At 38.5% G+C, this 18,533-nt stretch overlaps 3 protein-coding genes across 3 annotated transcripts; all 3 read right to left on the reverse strand.

Annotated features, from left to right (window-relative positions):
• Positions 1-431: 431 nt before the first annotated feature.
• Positions 432-2,521, reverse strand: LOC141843513 (uncharacterized protein At2g34460, chloroplastic). Its single transcript, XM_074731564.1, has 5 exons — positions 2,387-2,521; positions 2,107-2,319; positions 1,723-1,839; positions 815-1,087; positions 432-742 (listed from the first exon to the last, which is right to left on the reverse strand). Exons 1-5 carry the CDS (start codon positions 2,504-2,506, stop codon positions 578-580), a joined length of 888 nt encoding a protein of 295 aa, XP_074587665.1. The 5' UTR covers positions 2,507-2,521; the 3' UTR covers positions 432-577.
• A 3,576-nt stretch (positions 2,522-6,097) lies between these two features.
• On the reverse strand, positions 6,098-7,502 carry LOC141843273 (ribonuclease 3-like protein 2). The gene is made up of 3 exons (XM_074731330.1): positions 6,913-7,502; positions 6,638-6,805; positions 6,098-6,563 (listed from the first exon to the last, which is right to left on the reverse strand). Exons 1-3 carry the CDS (start codon positions 7,279-7,281, stop codon positions 6,255-6,257), a joined length of 846 nt encoding a protein of 281 aa, XP_074587431.1. The 5' UTR covers positions 7,282-7,502; the 3' UTR covers positions 6,098-6,254.
• Positions 7,503-11,090: 3,588 nt separating this feature from the next.
• Positions 11,091-13,991, reverse strand: LOC141842624 (uncharacterized). Its single transcript, XM_074730673.1, has 2 exons — positions 13,609-13,991; positions 11,091-11,374 (listed from the first exon to the last, which is right to left on the reverse strand). Exons 1-2 carry the CDS (start codon positions 13,960-13,962, stop codon positions 11,189-11,191), a joined length of 540 nt encoding a protein of 179 aa, XP_074586774.1. The 5' UTR covers positions 13,963-13,991; the 3' UTR covers positions 11,091-11,188.
• Between the last annotated feature and the right edge of the window lie 4,542 nt (positions 13,992-18,533).

An 18,533-nucleotide genomic window follows, 5' to 3' on the forward strand; every position in this document is an offset into this window, starting at 1 on the left:
GTGGAAATTTTTATTTGAACAGAAATGTAAGGTGGCACAACTGTCCATCATGTTTGAGTAGACTCAACCTTCTTTGTAGACTTGTAATGGATTTGTTAGTAATGGAGTAATCTCTAAATTCTAGTATTGCTTCTTAACATTTATAGGTTGCTTCTCTTTCAAAACATTGTTGCATTAGGGATGAGCAATCAAGATCGAATAAATTGAATTTTGCTATCAAAATTGAAAAAAATCAAATGGATATGAAATTGATTAATTCATGTTAGTCAAATATGTAGGCATGTATTGTAACTGAAACAAAATGGATTGCCCCTACTGAAATCAAAGGAGTTTGCAAAGGGCACTATTAGGATGAAGCAATAGTAACACTGTATCTTGTCATATATAGATTCATGAATCAATTATCTCTATATGTCAAAAACTTTCTTCTTGCTTTTGGAGTTTCAGGGTACAAACTATACGACAAGATCGTGTATAAATACTTTAAACGAAGACGCGAATGAACCAACAAGGCTGAATAAGAGCAAATATATAGTGTGGATAGAATATCCCATTTACACATTACCTTACAAGTATGTCATTTCTGTCTAATTGCACTGAACTGATCTTTTAAAGATCGATTTGGGGCTTCAGCTCTCGCGACGATCTCCACCACTTTGAAGAAGGCATCAGGACAGAACAGAGCTTCCACAGCAACTTCAGCAACCTGCTCTCTGGAGATCGAACCTTCGTAAAGTGTATCCTGCAAATCATGATAGTATAAGCAATTTGCCTAGTATATAGCTAATATCTCAAAGTCCTATGTGTATACTACCTCTGGTTCCATAACGATGTTACCAGATGCGGGTTCGTCCCTCAACCCTCCTGGCCTTATGATTGTGTAGTTTATTCCAGATCGTCGGATGTATTGTTCTGCCTGGAGCTTTGCTATCAATGTCAGTCCAAATACATTTAGTACGATATAAGCTGGATTAAGGATTTGGCCCATCGCAGCTCCATTGACTAAAATGGAACTGACAAGGATGAATCTATTAACCCCTATTTTCCGACAAGCTTCCACTAGATTGACGGTGCCAAAGTTGTCAACCTGCAATGTGTTTATCGAATAGCATATCAAGAATTAGGCTAACTTTTAAGTCCACTGGAAAACTAAGCAACTATGTAATTTGAGAACTACTAACCAGACAATAGTGAAATCATGATTGCCTAAGATCATTGTTCAAAGCTACTCACAAATTGATTTACCTAAAGTTTTAAGTTAGCGAACATTGATCGTTGAACATTGTAAAAATAGTAGGATTTCTGCAAGAGAATTTAACCAAACTTGGAAGAACTACACCCAAATCATATCTATCTTTTATCTTTTTTGATAATTTAGGTGTCCAGATTTTGCTTGATTAATCCTAGAGATAGACGGCCTCTCATTCACCTACTCGGTAAAGGTTGACCTTTAAATATTCATCCCTAGTGGGATTCGAATCTAGATCCTCTTATTTATTTCTCCGAATGTTTTACCACTGCACCACATCTATAAGAGCCATATCTATATTTTATCATCCTAGGAACAAAGGGCAATAGCTTCTACATGTTGGCTAGGAATACCGAAAAGTGAATAATGTCATCGTATAATTTTGCCCTAAATGAAGCTACCTAAGGAAACAAAGACAAAGATGGCTCCATGTAAAGAAAGACAAGAGGGTTCAATGCACTTCAGTGAGTTACCTTCCAGGGAGCAAAGATATCCCAAGAATAGCGAAACCCTGTTGCGCAAATCACCGCATCGGCATCGCCAATTGCTTCGGCTAGCTGCTCCGAGCCCTCGGTCACATCGGCCCTGACCTGTATAACCAAAGGGGCAATCAAGATACCCATGTCTCATCTTTTAAACAGAAATTCCATCAAATGCAAAACAGGCCCAGGAGAATTCAACATTAAGCCCGTCCAAGTTAGGGCTTTTGAGCTTCATCCAAATCCCTAATGGCGGCCAAACCCTAGGAAGCAGGTTATTTTGGGGGAAAACAGAAAGGGGCGCAATTGCGAGTGAAGGAATGAAGAAGAAGAAGCAATCATATTAGGGCTTTGCAAATCCCAGTTCGAGCTACTCACAAACTCCACATTGGGATCCCTGGGAAGGCTGTTCCTCGCTTTATCCAAGTCCAGCGCGCCGGCGCGCACGCCGTACCCACGCGAGATCAGCTGCTCCACTATCCTCCTCCCGGTCCTGCCGGTCGATCCGGCGACAAAGACCTTCTTCCTCGCCGTGTTCTCTTCCGCTTTGGCATCCGATTCCAGCTCGATTGGCTCGGACGTCGCCTCCATCTAATCCACAAGATGCGAACGTGAGGCAGCAAAACAGATGAAGGGACCGAGAGCACGAGAAGCATACGCTGGCAGCCATGGAAGGGGAGAGATTCCTGGGAATTGAGCGAAGATCTGAGAGGGCTTTGAGCGGGAGAGAGGATCCAAACGGAAGGCTTCGAAGCAGCGTCGTCGTCGCCAGAGCCATGCTCCACTTTATCGATATATATGCACATTACATTACGATCTTTTCCCTCCCCAAATAAGTAATCTTTGCTTTCTACAGGATGAGTTAAAAAATTACAGTTGACCATAACAAATAGAGGTGAAATTGAGATTCGAACCCTCCCTTACCCTTTTTAAAAAAAAAAGACAACGAGAATGGATGACAAAAGAAATAAATTTATGACCATGACATCGAACCCTCCCTTACCCTTTGCTCTATCGTAACTAACTCAGCTATGTTCCCGGGAGCAATATATTAACCTTCACTTTATTTGAATGACGTGAGTGAAAGTTCATTAATGTTCTCTTATTTGAATGTGCTACCTTATTAAATATATAAAGTTATAAAAATATTTTCATTAAAAAAAAAAAGACAACGAGAATGGATGAGAAATTATAAAATTCTATCAATATTGCATGTATAAGTTGGGATATGGAAGGTCTTAAAATAGACAATGTATGCTTTTTGGATAAGTTCCTGCCCATAGAGAAGAAGAAAAAAAGAAGATTAGGATTATCTATTTCTGTCCTCTTAAGTTTTTTTTTTGAAGAGATTTGTGATAAGGATCGGTGCTGACGTCGTAGAGTGTGACCGGTTGGATACGGAACGATGATGGCTCACGTTGTGAAAGAGCAACGACGCAAAGACAAGATATCTAAATAGATGAATTAATTTGAGAGTTAATATTTTAAAATAGAGATAAAATTAGAATAAAATATTTTTTAATTTTCCTTCTCCTTTCTTACACCCCATCCCAAATAAGGATAAAGCTTATCCTTATAAGAAATTCTAGCAATTCACGAGAGTATAAGAAATATCTTAAGGAGAGTATAAGAAATTTTAGCAATTCATGAGCATGCAAAGGTAAAACTTATCATTTTCTATCTTTCTCCTCCTTAACTCACTTCATCCTATATAAGGATCAAAATTCTCTTTCCCTTTATTTACCCTTCCCTCCCTTTCCCTCAGTGCCTCCCACACAAAGTGTTAGTTGTGAAAGCTTAAAGACTATAGAAGACTTGGATATTCCTAATGATTCCCTCACTCCAACTTATTTATTACACCTACTAAATACTCAATCAGACTTAGACGCACTAATTTCAAAATTAGAAAAACTAAAATCATAGGAGAAAATCCTACTAAATACTAGGAAAGGGATAAGGTATACTATAAATTAAATATTATAAATCCAAATCTCACAATTAAAGCAGAAGACTTGAAATACACAAATTGAGAAATCCTCTTCAAGACATAGGAATGCACCATGCATATAAAAGAATTACTAACCGAAAACCTACGATCACAGTCACCGTGAGAAGGAAGACCTATGACCGGCGCGAACTCCGATGCTTAAGTCACTCTCAGAAGTGAGGGAGAAAGGAGACGAAAGTGAAATGACGAGGAAAACAGAGAATGCATACCTTTCCCCGCTGGGGGGTTCTTTATATGTAAACAAAGAGGGTTAGCGGTGAGGGTCGTACGGGTAGGGGAGTGGCGCAGAATGGCGGAGGACAAGGACAATCTTCGGACGGCGGAGAATGATTTTTAATTACAATCGGCTCATCTCGGCTAATGACAATTGTCAAGAAGATGGTTACAAAATACTACCGCTTCTTAACAAAGACCAGTTACTCAATACAAAATATTACACAAAGATCAGTTACTCAATAATAAAACTCTAAATGGTATTTAAAGTTTGATATGAAATCAAGTGTTTGACAAATAAAGATGCATCTAGACTCAATCGAATGAATAACATTCTCTTGGCCAAATGGATAGCTTGAATGGTTAGTTACATCCTTTGGCCTTAAAATTACCCCCCCCCCCCCCCCAGTGTTTCAGTGAAAAATGGATGATTTTTTTAAAAATATCTGCATATTTACTTGTGTCTACATTGATGATGTGTTAGTATTTTCAAAAAATAAAAGAAGAATATTATGCACATTTACATATGACTTTTAATTTATTTAAAAAATATGAATTAATAGTCTTTAGAAGAAAAATGGAACTGGCAACACAACATATAGAATTCCTAAGAGCAGAAATTGATCAAGGAAAAATAATACTTTAACCTCACATTACTACTAAAATATTAGCTTTCCCTTGACAAGGTGGAAGAAATTAAAACTCTTGTCTAGGACTCCTTAATTATGCTAGACCTTATTTGAAAGATATAGAAAAAATTAATGGACCATTATATATCAAAACCTCCACTGCTAGACAAAAGTATTTCAACTAGCAAGAGATAGACTTAGTCAAACAAATAAAGACAATGGTCAAAACCATAGCAGTATTAACACTACCACTAGACTCTGACTACTTAGTAATAGAAATAGATGGTTGTGAAATGAGATGGGGAGTAATTTTATTCAAAAAAATCATAAAATATAATTCCAAAAACACAGAAGTAATTTATAGATATAACTCTGGAAAATATAAAGAAAAAGACCATTTGACTTCTTTAGACTACAAAATCTTAGCTGCTATTTATTGCTTAGATGTTTTCATGCTCTTTATCTGTAATAAATAAGAAATTACGATCAGAACATATTCTGAAGCTATTGTGAAATAAAATCAACAAATAAAAGGACAAAAAGATGTATAAAGTTCACATATACAATAATCAACAAAGGATTAAAAGTCCAATCAAAATATATAAAGGGAATAAATAATTTACTATAGATATTTTATCTAGACTTCTACATTAACTACATCAATTAACCTTTTGCTGAAGTGAGATGGATAGTGGAGGGATATTTGGAGGAGCGCTATCACCTTTGGCAACAACCAATAACATTTAAATGAATCAAATTCAAACCAAACTAAAGTACTAAAAAAATCTAACCAAATTTAAACAATTATTCCAACGGTTTGATTTATTTTAGATTTGATTTAACTTAGCTTTGTTGGTTCCAATAGATTCCAGAGAGGATGCAAACTGATACAGATCATTAAAGCTAGTGTTCAACACTATCTCCATAAACGATATTGCTCCGCTACAGGTGTTTAATTCCGAGATCAGCAAACCTTCTCGTAGGCTTTTTGGACTCTGAATGCACAAGATGAGATGAATGCAAAAAAGATGAATAGAATCAATAAATTCGATGATCTTTTCAGCATCTGGAGGGATCTATTTATACAAAGCGCTCATTGCGCGCGTGACTGGTGGTAGGCTCACAGGTGCGAGCACCTACTTGTCTGTAAAAAGAGAGCACATGAGTTTTTTTTTGTGTTAACTTCATTAACACAGCAACATTAACAAGGAAGGGAAGCCCATCGAAATTTTCCGATGTGGGACTATTCTTCATGCACTTCCTTATATAACATTAATTAACAATCAATGTTATTCTGGACCGACTTTAAACAATTAATTTCTCATTCATCTTTAATCGATTTTGAGCAAATTAATAGTCTAAATCTATCTACACGAAACGTAGATTTCGATTTTGAAGTCAATTTCGACTTTTATCAATTGATGCATTCAGATTTTTCATAAAACCATGTTGGTCTTTTAAAATCCCAATATCCAACAGCCTTGACTTAACTTTAATTATCTTATTAAACAAGTTTGAATGAACAATATAAAACTTGACTCGACTCACTCGTTTATAACCCTAAACATGAGTGCACCTAAACATTCGTAACGAAGAACCAATCTACTCAGTCGAGCTAGATCCTCATCTCGATCGATCGTAAGAGTTGATACAACAAATGCGCAGACTTGCTGGCACTAGATCTCTCCTTGTTCATGCTGTTGTTGCTCCGAGATGGAGCTCAAATCCGCCTCCATCTCCGACATCTTCTGAAGCGCATCCCTCGCCGCGTTCAGCTTCGCCATCCTCTTCTGCGGCGAGACGCCGGTACCGATGACAACCCCGTCCACCACCGCATTCGCAGTGTGCAGCAAGCCGTCGGCGGAGTACTGGAACTCTGGCCGCTTCCCCTGCTTCTGCTTCTGGTAGAACTCGTACAGGATCGTGACTGGGTGCTCGTTCATGTTCTCCATCGTTATGATCGGCTCCATAATCACCCGAAAGATCTACGAACGGAGGAACGACGTCGGAAACTGAGGACAGGAAGAGATCAAGCAGAGAAAAATGAGATTTTGCCGACCTTCCAAACGAGTTCGAGGTCGAAATTGCAGTCGATGTAGACGGCGGCGGCGATGGACTCGACCATGTCGGCCAGGACTTTCCGGGCTTTGTTGTTGCTGCCGCCATAGGAGAGCTCTCCGATCTCCTCCTCCCGCTCCGCCATTACGGAATCTGTGAACTCGACGACCTGGTTGGAATCGAAAGGGGGGAACCATTAGAGATCTCTAAGCTCGCAGATCTGATGCTGTCAAGTCAAAGTTGGGATTTTGGGGGCTGCGTCGAGGGCTGACGCACCAATTGGTCGAGGGCGGCGGAGTGGCGGCGGAGATAGCGGTAGAGTTGGTGGCGCACGGCGACGCGGGCGAGTTTCTCGGTGGAGAGGTTAGCGCTCCGGAGGACTGTGAGCTTTCCGGAGCCGAGCGAGGGGTCGGAGAAGTAGAGGAACTTGGTAAAGGCGAGGCCGAGGACGGCGTCGCCGACGAACTCGAGGCGCTGGTAGGAGGGGAGGTCGGAGTGGGAGCCGTGCGTGAGCGACTCCGTTAGGAGCGACGGGTCGCGGAAAGTGTAGCCGAGGAGGCCCTCGATCTCCTCGATGGCGGAGAGCGGTCCGAAGTGCTTTTCCGCCGCCGCGGCCTCCGCCGCCGCCGCCCCATCGTCCTCCATGGTTTTGGAGGGGGGAGGCGGCGGGCGCCCTCCCCTTCTTACCCTCGCCCATCATGCGCAGATGCATACGTCAGCAAAGCAAACGTGGCTGGCTGCCGCGGCGCGTGGCCCACCAAAAATCCAGCACAGCAGGCTGTCGTTTGTGGACGGCGGAGGCGTTCGCCGGAGAGCTGCTGAATGCGGAGGCGATGGCGCAGCTCCAGCAGCTGGGCGGAGTTTGGTGGCTTGCCATTCCATTCCATGCCCCGAAGTGAGTTATCCAGTTCGAATACCACTTCAGCAAAAAAGTAAAATTTATCATCGTAACGGTCCACACAATCGATTCCATGACCATCTATGAAAAGGTAAATCAAAAAATTATAATTGATCACGACTAATTTGAATCCTATGATGTATTGTAGATTATTTTTTTAATTTAGGACATTGGTTGTTGATCGTGGAGCCATGTGTGCTTTCGAATTTATTTTGATGATAAATAAAAAATTTTAGAATCGAATTGGTAACCTCTAATATCAATAGGATCTGAAAATTAAATACTTAAATTATTAAAAATAAATAAATTTTAATAGAGACTAATATTTTAAAAGTCAACTTTTATTTATGTATAAATTGTATTTCAAATTTACCTAATAGAAGAATTAACGTGAAAAGGATCTCTATCTTTAATATTAGTCGGTTAAAGTTCGAACATCCATGATGATCATAACTTTGTTCTTTCATAACTTATCGACGCCTCAAGATCAATCTCTTTGTTGAACATACCAATGATGAAGCGAATGAAAATGAAGGACGTGGGGGACTTTCTATTTTTTTAGTATAAGAGGTATAGAGATATAAAAATGAAGGACGAATAAGAGGGCAAATGAGGAGCGATGGCATAAACACCCCCTTAACATTAACATCTTTCGTTATTCTAATATGAAATTCCTAATTTCATCCCTGTACTTAAAGATGGCTAAGACTAACAACTCTAATATGGCGACCAGAGATGTATGAGATATTAGAGGTGCAAGTCGAAAACATAATTCAATCGTGTTCTAAGTAGAATCTTGTGAGAGGTGCTTGGGTTGCTAAACACTCCAAAAGCTAAGAGTGGTGCTTAGGTTGACAAGCACTTTAGAAGTTGAGAGCGGTGTTTGAGCTACCGAGCACTCTTAAAGGTGATGAAGATATTTATAAGATTGCCAAACATGAAGGTACTTAGACTACCAAATACTCGAGACTTTTTAAACTTTTACTTAGATAATGCTCAACTATGCGAGATACAAAAATTCAAGCAAAGAGGTCTTCTTTATTTTCAAATCACTCAATGGCATTCTATTCTATTATTCAATAGTGTATTATTCAGTACTAATTATCTCCCGTTTAAATCTTGAATCAATTATGAAACTTTTTTTATAAAAAAAATTAAAATAAGACGTCCTTGATTTAGAAAAAAAAAAGGCATGCCTTCTTTATTTTTGCCTCAAAAATTTACTAGTGTTTTACTATATAAAAGTTTGTAGGCAATTTTATGTATGAGACAAATTAATAACTAACTTTACCTAGTAAAAGTATATTTTTACTAGGTGAAATTGCCCTTATTAGGCATATATTATATTATGCACCTAAGTAGGATCTCATTAAGAGGACACGTGTTGGCTTCTGACATGCTTTTAATTGTTATATATATCACAATCACATGGATGTGCAATTAAGCTAGCATTGAATTTAATTGAGAAATGGATAAGTGTGCATTAATTGCTTGTTATATGTTGTATTCAATGGCATTGTGTCATTTTGTGTTACCATGGTGGTATATATCACATTGTTCTTGGATGGCTAGACGTAATTGATAATTTTTTTTTTTATTCTTACTGTTATAGTAATTACGAAAGACATCTTTTTATTTTTATGATGGAATTCGCCACTTCAGCGGCCTCACACGATCAGCCCCATAACTATATGTGAGGAGGCAAATCGAGAAACTATAGTTAGTCACGACGGAGGAGGGTATTACTCGGCTTCCCATTCTAGAGCGCTTGGCATTCAACCATCGTTGTCCCACTTGGACTCGATGAAGTCCATTCAACAGTCTAACAGACAACTACGCAATCTCCTTGAGGACTCAATTGTTGGGTTGCAAGGGTGCAAGCATAGTCCCACATCTAAAGTATATGGAAAAGATCATGAGGTTAAAAGGATGGAAAGTATCTCCATTGGTATGAGGCTTTTTGGAGAGAGCCCAAGAACAAAGCCATGAGGATTTAGGCCCAAAGTGGACAATATCATACCATTGTGGAGATATTTTGATTCCATCGGTACTAACAAGTGGTATCAGAGCGAGATCGCTCTTCACCAAGACCGCTCTTCACCGGACTAACCGCCGGATGAGTCATGATCCAGATCTAACCATGTGGTTTGAACCTTAAAACAAAGGAAGTGAGTGCTCCCTGTATCTGAATCAAGAGGACCAGACACCAGATGAGAAGTCCTAGTAGGTCGGGTGGACCGAGGGGCAAAAAGTCCTAACTGCGGCTAGGTGGGAAGTCCTAGTAGGTCGGGTGGACCGAGGGGCAAAAAGTCCTGGTGGATCGAGGATTTAGACATAAAAAACGACATTGGGGGGCCTGTGGTCCTTGTTTGAGGAGGGGAATTGTTGGGTTGCAAGGGTGCAAACATAGTCTCACCTAAAGTACATCTAAAGTATATGGAAAAGATCATGGGGTTAGGTCCAAAGTGGACAATATTATACCATTATGGAGATATTTTGATTTTATCGGTATTAACATCAATAGCTCAGCCATCTCAGATAATTCATCTTTCCCTACTTGGTAGTTTAAGATTATCAACTTAAGCAATCTCTATGGATAAAATTGAATTTGATTTCAATTGTAATTTCAATTTAATAGATTCCCTATATCTCCGACAATATATCCAACATTGTTTTGTGCAAAGCAACTATACGATGGTGCTATTTTGTAGATAGAACATAGTTTTAATAATTTTTAAAAAGAGAGACTCTTTCATGATATATACACCCTTTTGATTTCCTACCAGTAATTTTTTTTAATAAAATTATTGAAAATAAATAAATCCAATTTTTTAAAAATATTAAAAGACTACCTTATTTGATTTTTATTCTAAAAATATTCTTATTTTAATATTATTATAAAATACCATAATTGTTACACTATAAAATAAAATTATTTCACATGACTTCTATTATATTAAAATGATCTTTAAATCAAAATTATTAAATTAGATCAAAATCATTTCCATATTATTATAATAACTATAATTATAACTGCTATAAATAATTATAATTATAGTTATTGTAATAATGTTGAAATAAAAATATTTTTAAAATAAAAATATAATAAAGTAATATTTTATAATTTATTATGCCTTCTTGTGATTAAAAAAATAAAGGATGCCTTTTTCATTTTGTCCAAAAACATTTATAATTTAGCAAAATAATTAATTAAATACAATCTATAGTTTGGTCATGAAAATCTATATCACTTGGTTGCCGAAATAGTTGGTGGTTTTTCAGTAAGTTCATAATATTTATTTATTTTTGCAATTATGAAAAAGATCAAGCAATTTACACATAAAACAAATTTTAACATATAATAATATAAATTGTATAATAAAATTTGGAAATTTTGAGAATTTAAAAAAGGAGATCCAGTTTTTTTAAGAGCATTGATGAGACCAATGAAATTTTTTTGACTCATTTACAATAATATTAATAACATTAAAATTAGGTTACAAGATTATTAATTTTTTTATAATTCAAATGTAAATTAACTTATGCATACTCGACCTCCAAAATCGTCTCCATTGAGATTCATGCTCTAATACTCTTATTTGTCCTCTGAATACTTAAGCATTGCGTCATACTCGTGGAGACGATGATCTTGGATCATGATTTGTTGGGTTGAAGCCGAGCCTTGAAGTCTTCCCACGTCAAACCCCTCTCTAAATACTCGATATTGGATGGGTTAAATGGGCCTTTGACAATATCGATGGATTGGATCACAGCCCGGCTAGGAAGAACGCTCTTGGAGGGATCTGATGAGGTTCTTGAGCTCAAACTCGAAGAGAAACCCTACAATAACTCATAAATTTTTTAGCCAATATTTATTTTGTAATTTGCATGAAATACATAGATTAAAATGTAAATTACACAAACTAGGCTACATAATGCAAGTCATACTTTCATATAAAAGTTTGTGATTATCTCATTTTGCTCCTACTATTCAAAATATTACAAAAATACCCACTAAAATTAAATCCATATTCTTCATCAAAATATGTTCACTTGCAATTCTTTACAAAATAATACCCATCCATGTCTCCCTCCGAAACAACATCTACTCGCGACTTCAATATCGTAGCTACTTGGACTCGCTAATGGTGCAACCACAAACATTGAACCTCGACATCAATCTCCAATGTTAAACTTGCAACTACTTACCTAGATTTTCATCGTGCTAAGCAAATTAAGTGATCCAAGGAGCATTAACCTCAACATCTACTTTGATACATCTAGTTGGCCTCGCTAATGGTACACCCATAAACATTAACCTCGACACCAAACTACAATATTAAACCTATCACTATTGACCTCGATTCATCATGCTAATTAGGAAAGAAAATTTAGTGATAAGTCGATCGAGCCATTTAAGGGTTTAGGGCGCACTCAGAAACTTCGATACAGTAACTTGTGGGTCTCGCCAATTGTACACCCACAAACATTGAACCCCAATATCAATCTATAATTTGTAAAACTTATGACTGGTAACCTCGACTCATCATAGGCAAAGCAAAGTGACCAACGGAGCTAAATGGGTCCAACAAGCGAAGTGAACCAAATAAGATAGATAAGTTAGTCGGGCCAGTTAAGGATTTAGGGTGCACCCACAAATTTCAATATGGTAGTTGGCCTCGCCAATGGCACACCCACAAACATTGAACCTCAACATCAAACTATAATGCTAAACTTGTTTTTTTTTTGTAATCAAGGTATTCAATTTTTATGATCTAACTAATTTTGAAGGTGATTGACTCAATCCTATGAAAATTTCTGACCAACTACTAGAGTAAATCAGAAAACGCTTGTAAAGGCCCATTCAAACGACCAACATTTTTAGACTCGCTTCTCACTAGAGGAAAGTCCTCTACAATGCATCGTAGTTGAGACTTGAACCTTAGATGTTTGATTATCCGCTGGAGGACCTAACCACTGCATTGTAGCCTTGGGGCTAAAATGTTAAATTTGTGACTACTAACCTCAATTCATCATCCTAATTAGACATGCAAATTAAATGATCAATCTAGTCATTCGGGCCAGTCAAGCTAGGCCAATGAGTAGATTAGAGTGGTTCATTTTACCAAGTTGGGTTAGATAGGCTAGCTCCACTAAGTGGGTTAGTCGGGTTGGATGAACTAATTTAGTTGGACTCAAGGGAGGGATACTTTATTTTTCTTTAAAAATTAAAGATAATTCGGAGTATAAGGGCAAAATATAATGTTTTCCTTTTTTTTATAATCTAGATTGATCCAGTCCGAGATTAAGGGAAGACGTGACTCAATAAAGTAACCACAACCGATTGAATACCGATTGATTCAATGGAATCGAGTCGGATGCTCTCCAAGTCGGGCTTTAATAGATTGACTGCCTTCAAGTCACACTTCAATAGACCAACTGCCTTTAGGTCGGCACTCGAGATGTCGAGTAGAGAGGAAATCTTTCGTAAAAGGCTTACAAAGACTCAAGGAAACTGTTAGAAGGGGCCAAAGCAAACCTTGGAGAGTAGAAAATTATCATATTGTTTGCTTTGATGCTATAATGGATTATCCTTAAATACAAAGTGAGAGGATGACTCTGATTCCCAAAAGCCATACCTCTTCTATTACTTTCCGAGAGACATCTCCTTTGGCAATTAACGTTTAAACAACCATCAAATCAAATCAAGATTCTAATTTGGGAGAATCAAATTTGAATGTAACTCAAATGAGATTGACTTAAGGTTTTCTATTAGAGGTTGATTTGACCCGAGGTCAGTGTGATCGAACTCAAACTTGACTTGATTTGATCCAAATTCGACTTGACTTGATTTGAGTTCAGCTTGACTACTGCTAGCTCAGCTTGATATTTGACCCGATTATATCACATGGGACTGACTTGACTATATCAAAGGTATTAAGTTTTTGAGGGTAGATAATCTTTTTTTTTCCAGTAAATTCATAACATAATTTATAAACATTTAGAAGTCCATTTTCAAAATATTGAGATTTTTATTTTTTTTTCTATTTTGTTGGATTAACAGAATGTTGTACCTTAAAGATGAGCAGTAGCTCTTCTTCATCGTCCACGCCGGCCCGCACCAAAAGGGCAACGTCCCTGACCGCGGCGCTGTAGGCTTCCAACATCGGAATCTCCGCGTTCTGCCCGTACTCCTCTTCTTCTTCTTCTCCTTCTTCGTACCTCACTCGTCGCCTGATCGCTTTGCAGCTCCAGTACTGCCTGCGCGATTGCCTCATCATTAGCTTCGCACATTTAGGAGCGTCCGCCGCCGCCGCCGCCGCCGTCGCCGTCGGCGGAGAGGGGGAGTGGAGAGGGAGGCGTATAGGAGGAGGGCGGAGGACAACGTGGATGGGCATGGGCGGAGGAGGCTTGTTCGTGGTATGCATTAACGAGCAGAGGGCCGGCGATGTTTGTCTGTGTGTGTATGAGTTTGTGAGGGAGAAATGAGGATAAGAGTAGCAGTCAGTATGTGGTGTATGTAAGACTAACTAGCTCTTCTTTTTTTTCTTCAGCAAAAAGTAAAATTTGTCATTCCAACGATCTTACACGATGAGTCCCACGATCATATGTGAAGAAGTAAATCGAGAAATTATAGTTGATCACGATGAAGGAGGATATTACCTCGACTTCGTCAAAATTTGACTAACTAACTCTTCTTTTCAATAATTAGGGGTGTAAACTAAGAGTACTTTTAATTATTAGCACCTTATAACTTTAGCATATTTATAAATAGAATCTGATTCGCATTCGGTTCGCAAGTGACGAGAACAATCGAAAAAATATTATGAGTTTGAATTTGACTTTAAATAATTATCAAATCAGTTCCTCTGGAATTGGATAATTTCAAATATGAATTAAATATTTTTTGAATCAATTTGAAAAATTCATGGACAAACTCGAATCTTTTGCAGCCCTAGTGTAAACTAGTAGAAGAACAAACAATAAAAGGATTGAGATCGAGATCATTGTTTTTTTTTTTTAACATTGCTCATGACTAGAATCTGAATCCAGCAACTGACCTTGTTCCTTAGATTCATTAAGAAACTGAAACTATCTTCTCATTTCATGCCGGCGCATCAACTAACTCACAATGTGCTAATCAAACTAAACTGTTTGTAGCCGACTAGATTGAGACTGTAAATCAACAACAATCGTGGAGGTTCGTAGCACATTTCGAGTTCAGTTTCGATGCTAAAGTCATCACAAATTCATAATGAATCCACAATAGAATAGCCTAATGTGTATGCGATGTGTGATGTGGCCGCCTCCTTGACAAATCATGTCCTGATAGTCAAGAATCAAACGGAGGTCAAGGCTCATGCTGACTTGGAAGCACGAGTCAACATGACCCCAAGGGAAATGACTCCATTTAGGTGAAGTTTGGGTGAGTTTAGACGCTATCTCAGTCTCAAATATCATTTTGGTCTCAAATTCCATCTCGACCTCTAACACCATCTTGGTCTTACACTCTATCTTGGCATTAGACGTCATCTCGACTTTAGACGTTATCTCGATTTTAAACTCTATCTCGGCATTAGACGTTATTTCGGTCTTAGAAGCCATCTCGGTCATAGACTTCATCTCGATCACAAACTCCATCTTGGCCACATACATCATCTCGGTCTCAGACTCCATCTCTGCCTAAAATGTCATCTCGGTCTTAAACTTTATTTTGACATCAGACGTCATCGTGGCCTCAGACGTCATCTCAATCTCAGACTCCATCTCGACCTTAAATGCCACTTCAACCTCAGACATCATCTCGACCTCGAGTCCCAATTCCTCGTATTCTCAAACTCATTCCATATCCCAAGTATGAGTCCTCGACTCCCTACCCTTTGTGGACCCCATGGACAGGAATTGCGAATATTCTTGAGATATGTGGCAATACAAGAATAAAAGGGTGGTTACGAGGTTGTCAGATTTAGTCCCCTTGGATATCCTCCTTTTCTACATATAAAGTCAAAAAGAAACAAAAGCAAACAACAATTGTCAAATTTGGTTCCCTAGGATACCCTCCTCTGTGCACATAATGCCAAAAAGAAACAAAAATAATAAGTTGGATAGAACAAAGGTGCAGAAGAAAGAAGAATAAGAGTTTTTTGGATTCTTTTCGAGAGACTTCTTCATACCTTGTGAAGGGTTTATATACTCACAGGAAACACATCTCTATGTAGACCAGCGGGGGTCGTCTGAAGGGATACCGGTTCTGACAACTACTGACATTAGGCACCAATATGGGGTGTCTAGTAGGACCAGATCTGATAACCTCATAATAACCCTGATTATTCTACGACAACCACTGAATATTCCTGCTTCCTTTTGGCGTTATGTATAGATATGAGAGCGTCTAAGAGAGGTCAAGTCTGACATTCTCATAATCGCACCCCTTTTATGCCTTTTGACAGTTACATATTTCAGGGGTCGGGGCAGTCTCTGATTTAGACTAAAGGCGGTGTCTAATACCGGGCTAATAAGGGGCTGAGGGCCAAGGTGACCTAGATGCTGAGTGGCTAAGAAACTGAACTGCCTAGTGACTGAGAGATTAAGCTACTGAGTGGTTGAGTGGTTGAGAGACCGAGAGGCCGAGTGGTCGGGTGACTGAGAGATTGACCTACCTAGTGATCAGGGGCGGCTCAAGCCTCCGAGAAGGCTAAGTGGCTGAGAGGTTTGGCTAAGTGGCCGAGCTGCTGAGTGATCGAGCTGTCGAGTGGTCGAGGGGCTTAGTGGCCGAGTGACTGAGAGGCTGCCGAGTGATCGAGAGACTGAGAGGCCCAGTGACTAAGATCAAGCTGCCGAGTGGTCAAGGGGTCAAGTGGTGAAGTTGCTGATCTATTGTGTATTAACTATTGACTTTTGGACTTTTCTTAAAAGATAATATGAGTTATTTTTCTTCCACCTGATGATGCATGAACAAGACAAGAACAATGACATCTTCATTTTTTAAACAGCAGTACTCAAACTGATTAGCTTGTCTATTACCCAATCTACATATATAAATATATAAATAAGCAAAAGCCCATTCGGGCATAATACGATAATAAAATATTTAGAAGAATAATAAAAAAATTAAATTTAAATTTTAAATAGAACGAATATTATAAATATAAAGGTCAATTTTTGAATATGTATAAATTTTACTACAATTTTATCTAAGTACATAGAAGAATAAAAGAACCGTGATCTAATAGTAAAATACTCAAAGAAATAATAAAAAAAATCACATTTTAAATTCTAAATGTGATGAATAATTTAGAAATCAACTTCTAAGTATGCATAAATAATTATATTTTAAATTTATTTGATAGATGAATTAAAGGAAAAAAATATAAGCAGAATAAATCTTTTAAACGTGCAAAAAGGAGCCACCAAAATATACATACATTCATTGAAGTTGGTTTTATATAAAGAAGAAGTTGAAAGTGGAATGAGCAAAATTGTGATAGGAAGAGTCAATTTTATCATCATGATTTTGTGGTTTCATTTCTGCACCTAACCACTGATGTAAACCATTGCGTTTAGCTTACTAACACTTGATAATTAAGGAAGGAAAAGGGAGGAAGAGTCATTAAAATTAGTTCCACCTACCACAAGAAAAATTATATATATATATATATACATACAGAAATGCTATGCTGCACGACACTCCCATTCATGACCCGTGCACGACACCCCCGACCCCCAGCCACTGCCGCCGCCGTCGCTACACCGTCCGGCCACTGGAGATCGCCACCTCAGGCTTGATTGACGGCCCACTCGCTGGCGCACCATTCGGCACCGGATTCCGACCGGATTGTCATCGGAATCTGGCCATAATCCGGCTGGAATCCTGGTGCCGATCGGCGCGTCGGCGAGTGGCGCAATCAAGTTCGGCAGTCGACGGTGGTCGGACGGTGAGGCGGCAACGACGGATCGGCGCGAGGGAGCACTGTGCATTCCCACTTTTGGACGGTCAGATCGCGATCATGCGTGATGGACGGTGATCCCGTTGTCGCGCACGGACACGTAGGAAACCGGCGCGCATGCAAAAAAAAGTTCATATCAAACATATCAAACCTTCACGGGTACTTTGACTGGCTGATTCACCATTTCATCATCAGAAAATTTTAAAAATAAAATATATAATAATAAATGGATGAATAAATTAACATTCAAATCCGGTTCTAACTAATCCAATGGGTATGCATGGTGACAAAGATTACGTTGGTTCAAACAGGATTGATTTGGAGTTCATTTAACCAAATTATGACAAAACTAAATTTAAGATTTAAACGAGTTCGATCAATTTAAAATGAATTAGGATACGCAACATCAACCGTTTGTTACCCTCTTCAAGCAACAACAGCAACCCTAGCATCTTCTTACTCTTCTCATGTTTTGCACCGCAAGAATAGTTCTATTTTACCTTGCCTTGCTCTCTTTGTGTCGTTGCCAAACTCACCGAAACTAGTCGAGGTTGCTAACAAAGAAGGTAAAGCTCTCCTCTTTTGCTTCTTCCTCTCCATCTTCTCTTCTCTATTTTTCTCAAAAGCCACGGTCTTCCTTTTATTCCAACTAGCCACACAGCAACAACAAGAGGAGTAAGTTTTTATTTCTTTAATTTTTTATTAATTGAAGGAGAATAATAGAGTATAAATTTATTTTATTAGGTTGCTAGTTAGGATGGTTATTTAGATGGAAAAGAAAATGTCATAGGGATGCTAAATATTAGGAAGAAACAAGATCACATCTAAGTTGGATAATTAAATTAAATATTGGACAATGGTGCAACGATAGGACATCTTTCTGATTTGTAACTCAGGGATTTGGGTTCGATCCCCAGCTACGGCGTATCGTTGCATGGAATTTTCCTCCAAATGGGGAAAATCTTAGGATGCTTTCCGGAATGTGCCGCCGTATGCGGGACTTTATTGGTGGTCGGTGGGACCCAACAATCCGTGAAACCTAGTCCGACCAC

Source organism: Curcuma longa, chromosome 12, assembly GCF_044706935.1.
Source record: "Curcuma longa cultivar G26 ecotype Majalengka, Jawa Barat chromosome 12, ITB_CL_G26_1.1, whole genome shotgun sequence".
In the NCBI taxonomy this organism is placed as follows: domain Eukaryota; kingdom Viridiplantae; phylum Streptophyta; class Magnoliopsida; order Zingiberales; family Zingiberaceae; genus Curcuma; species Curcuma longa.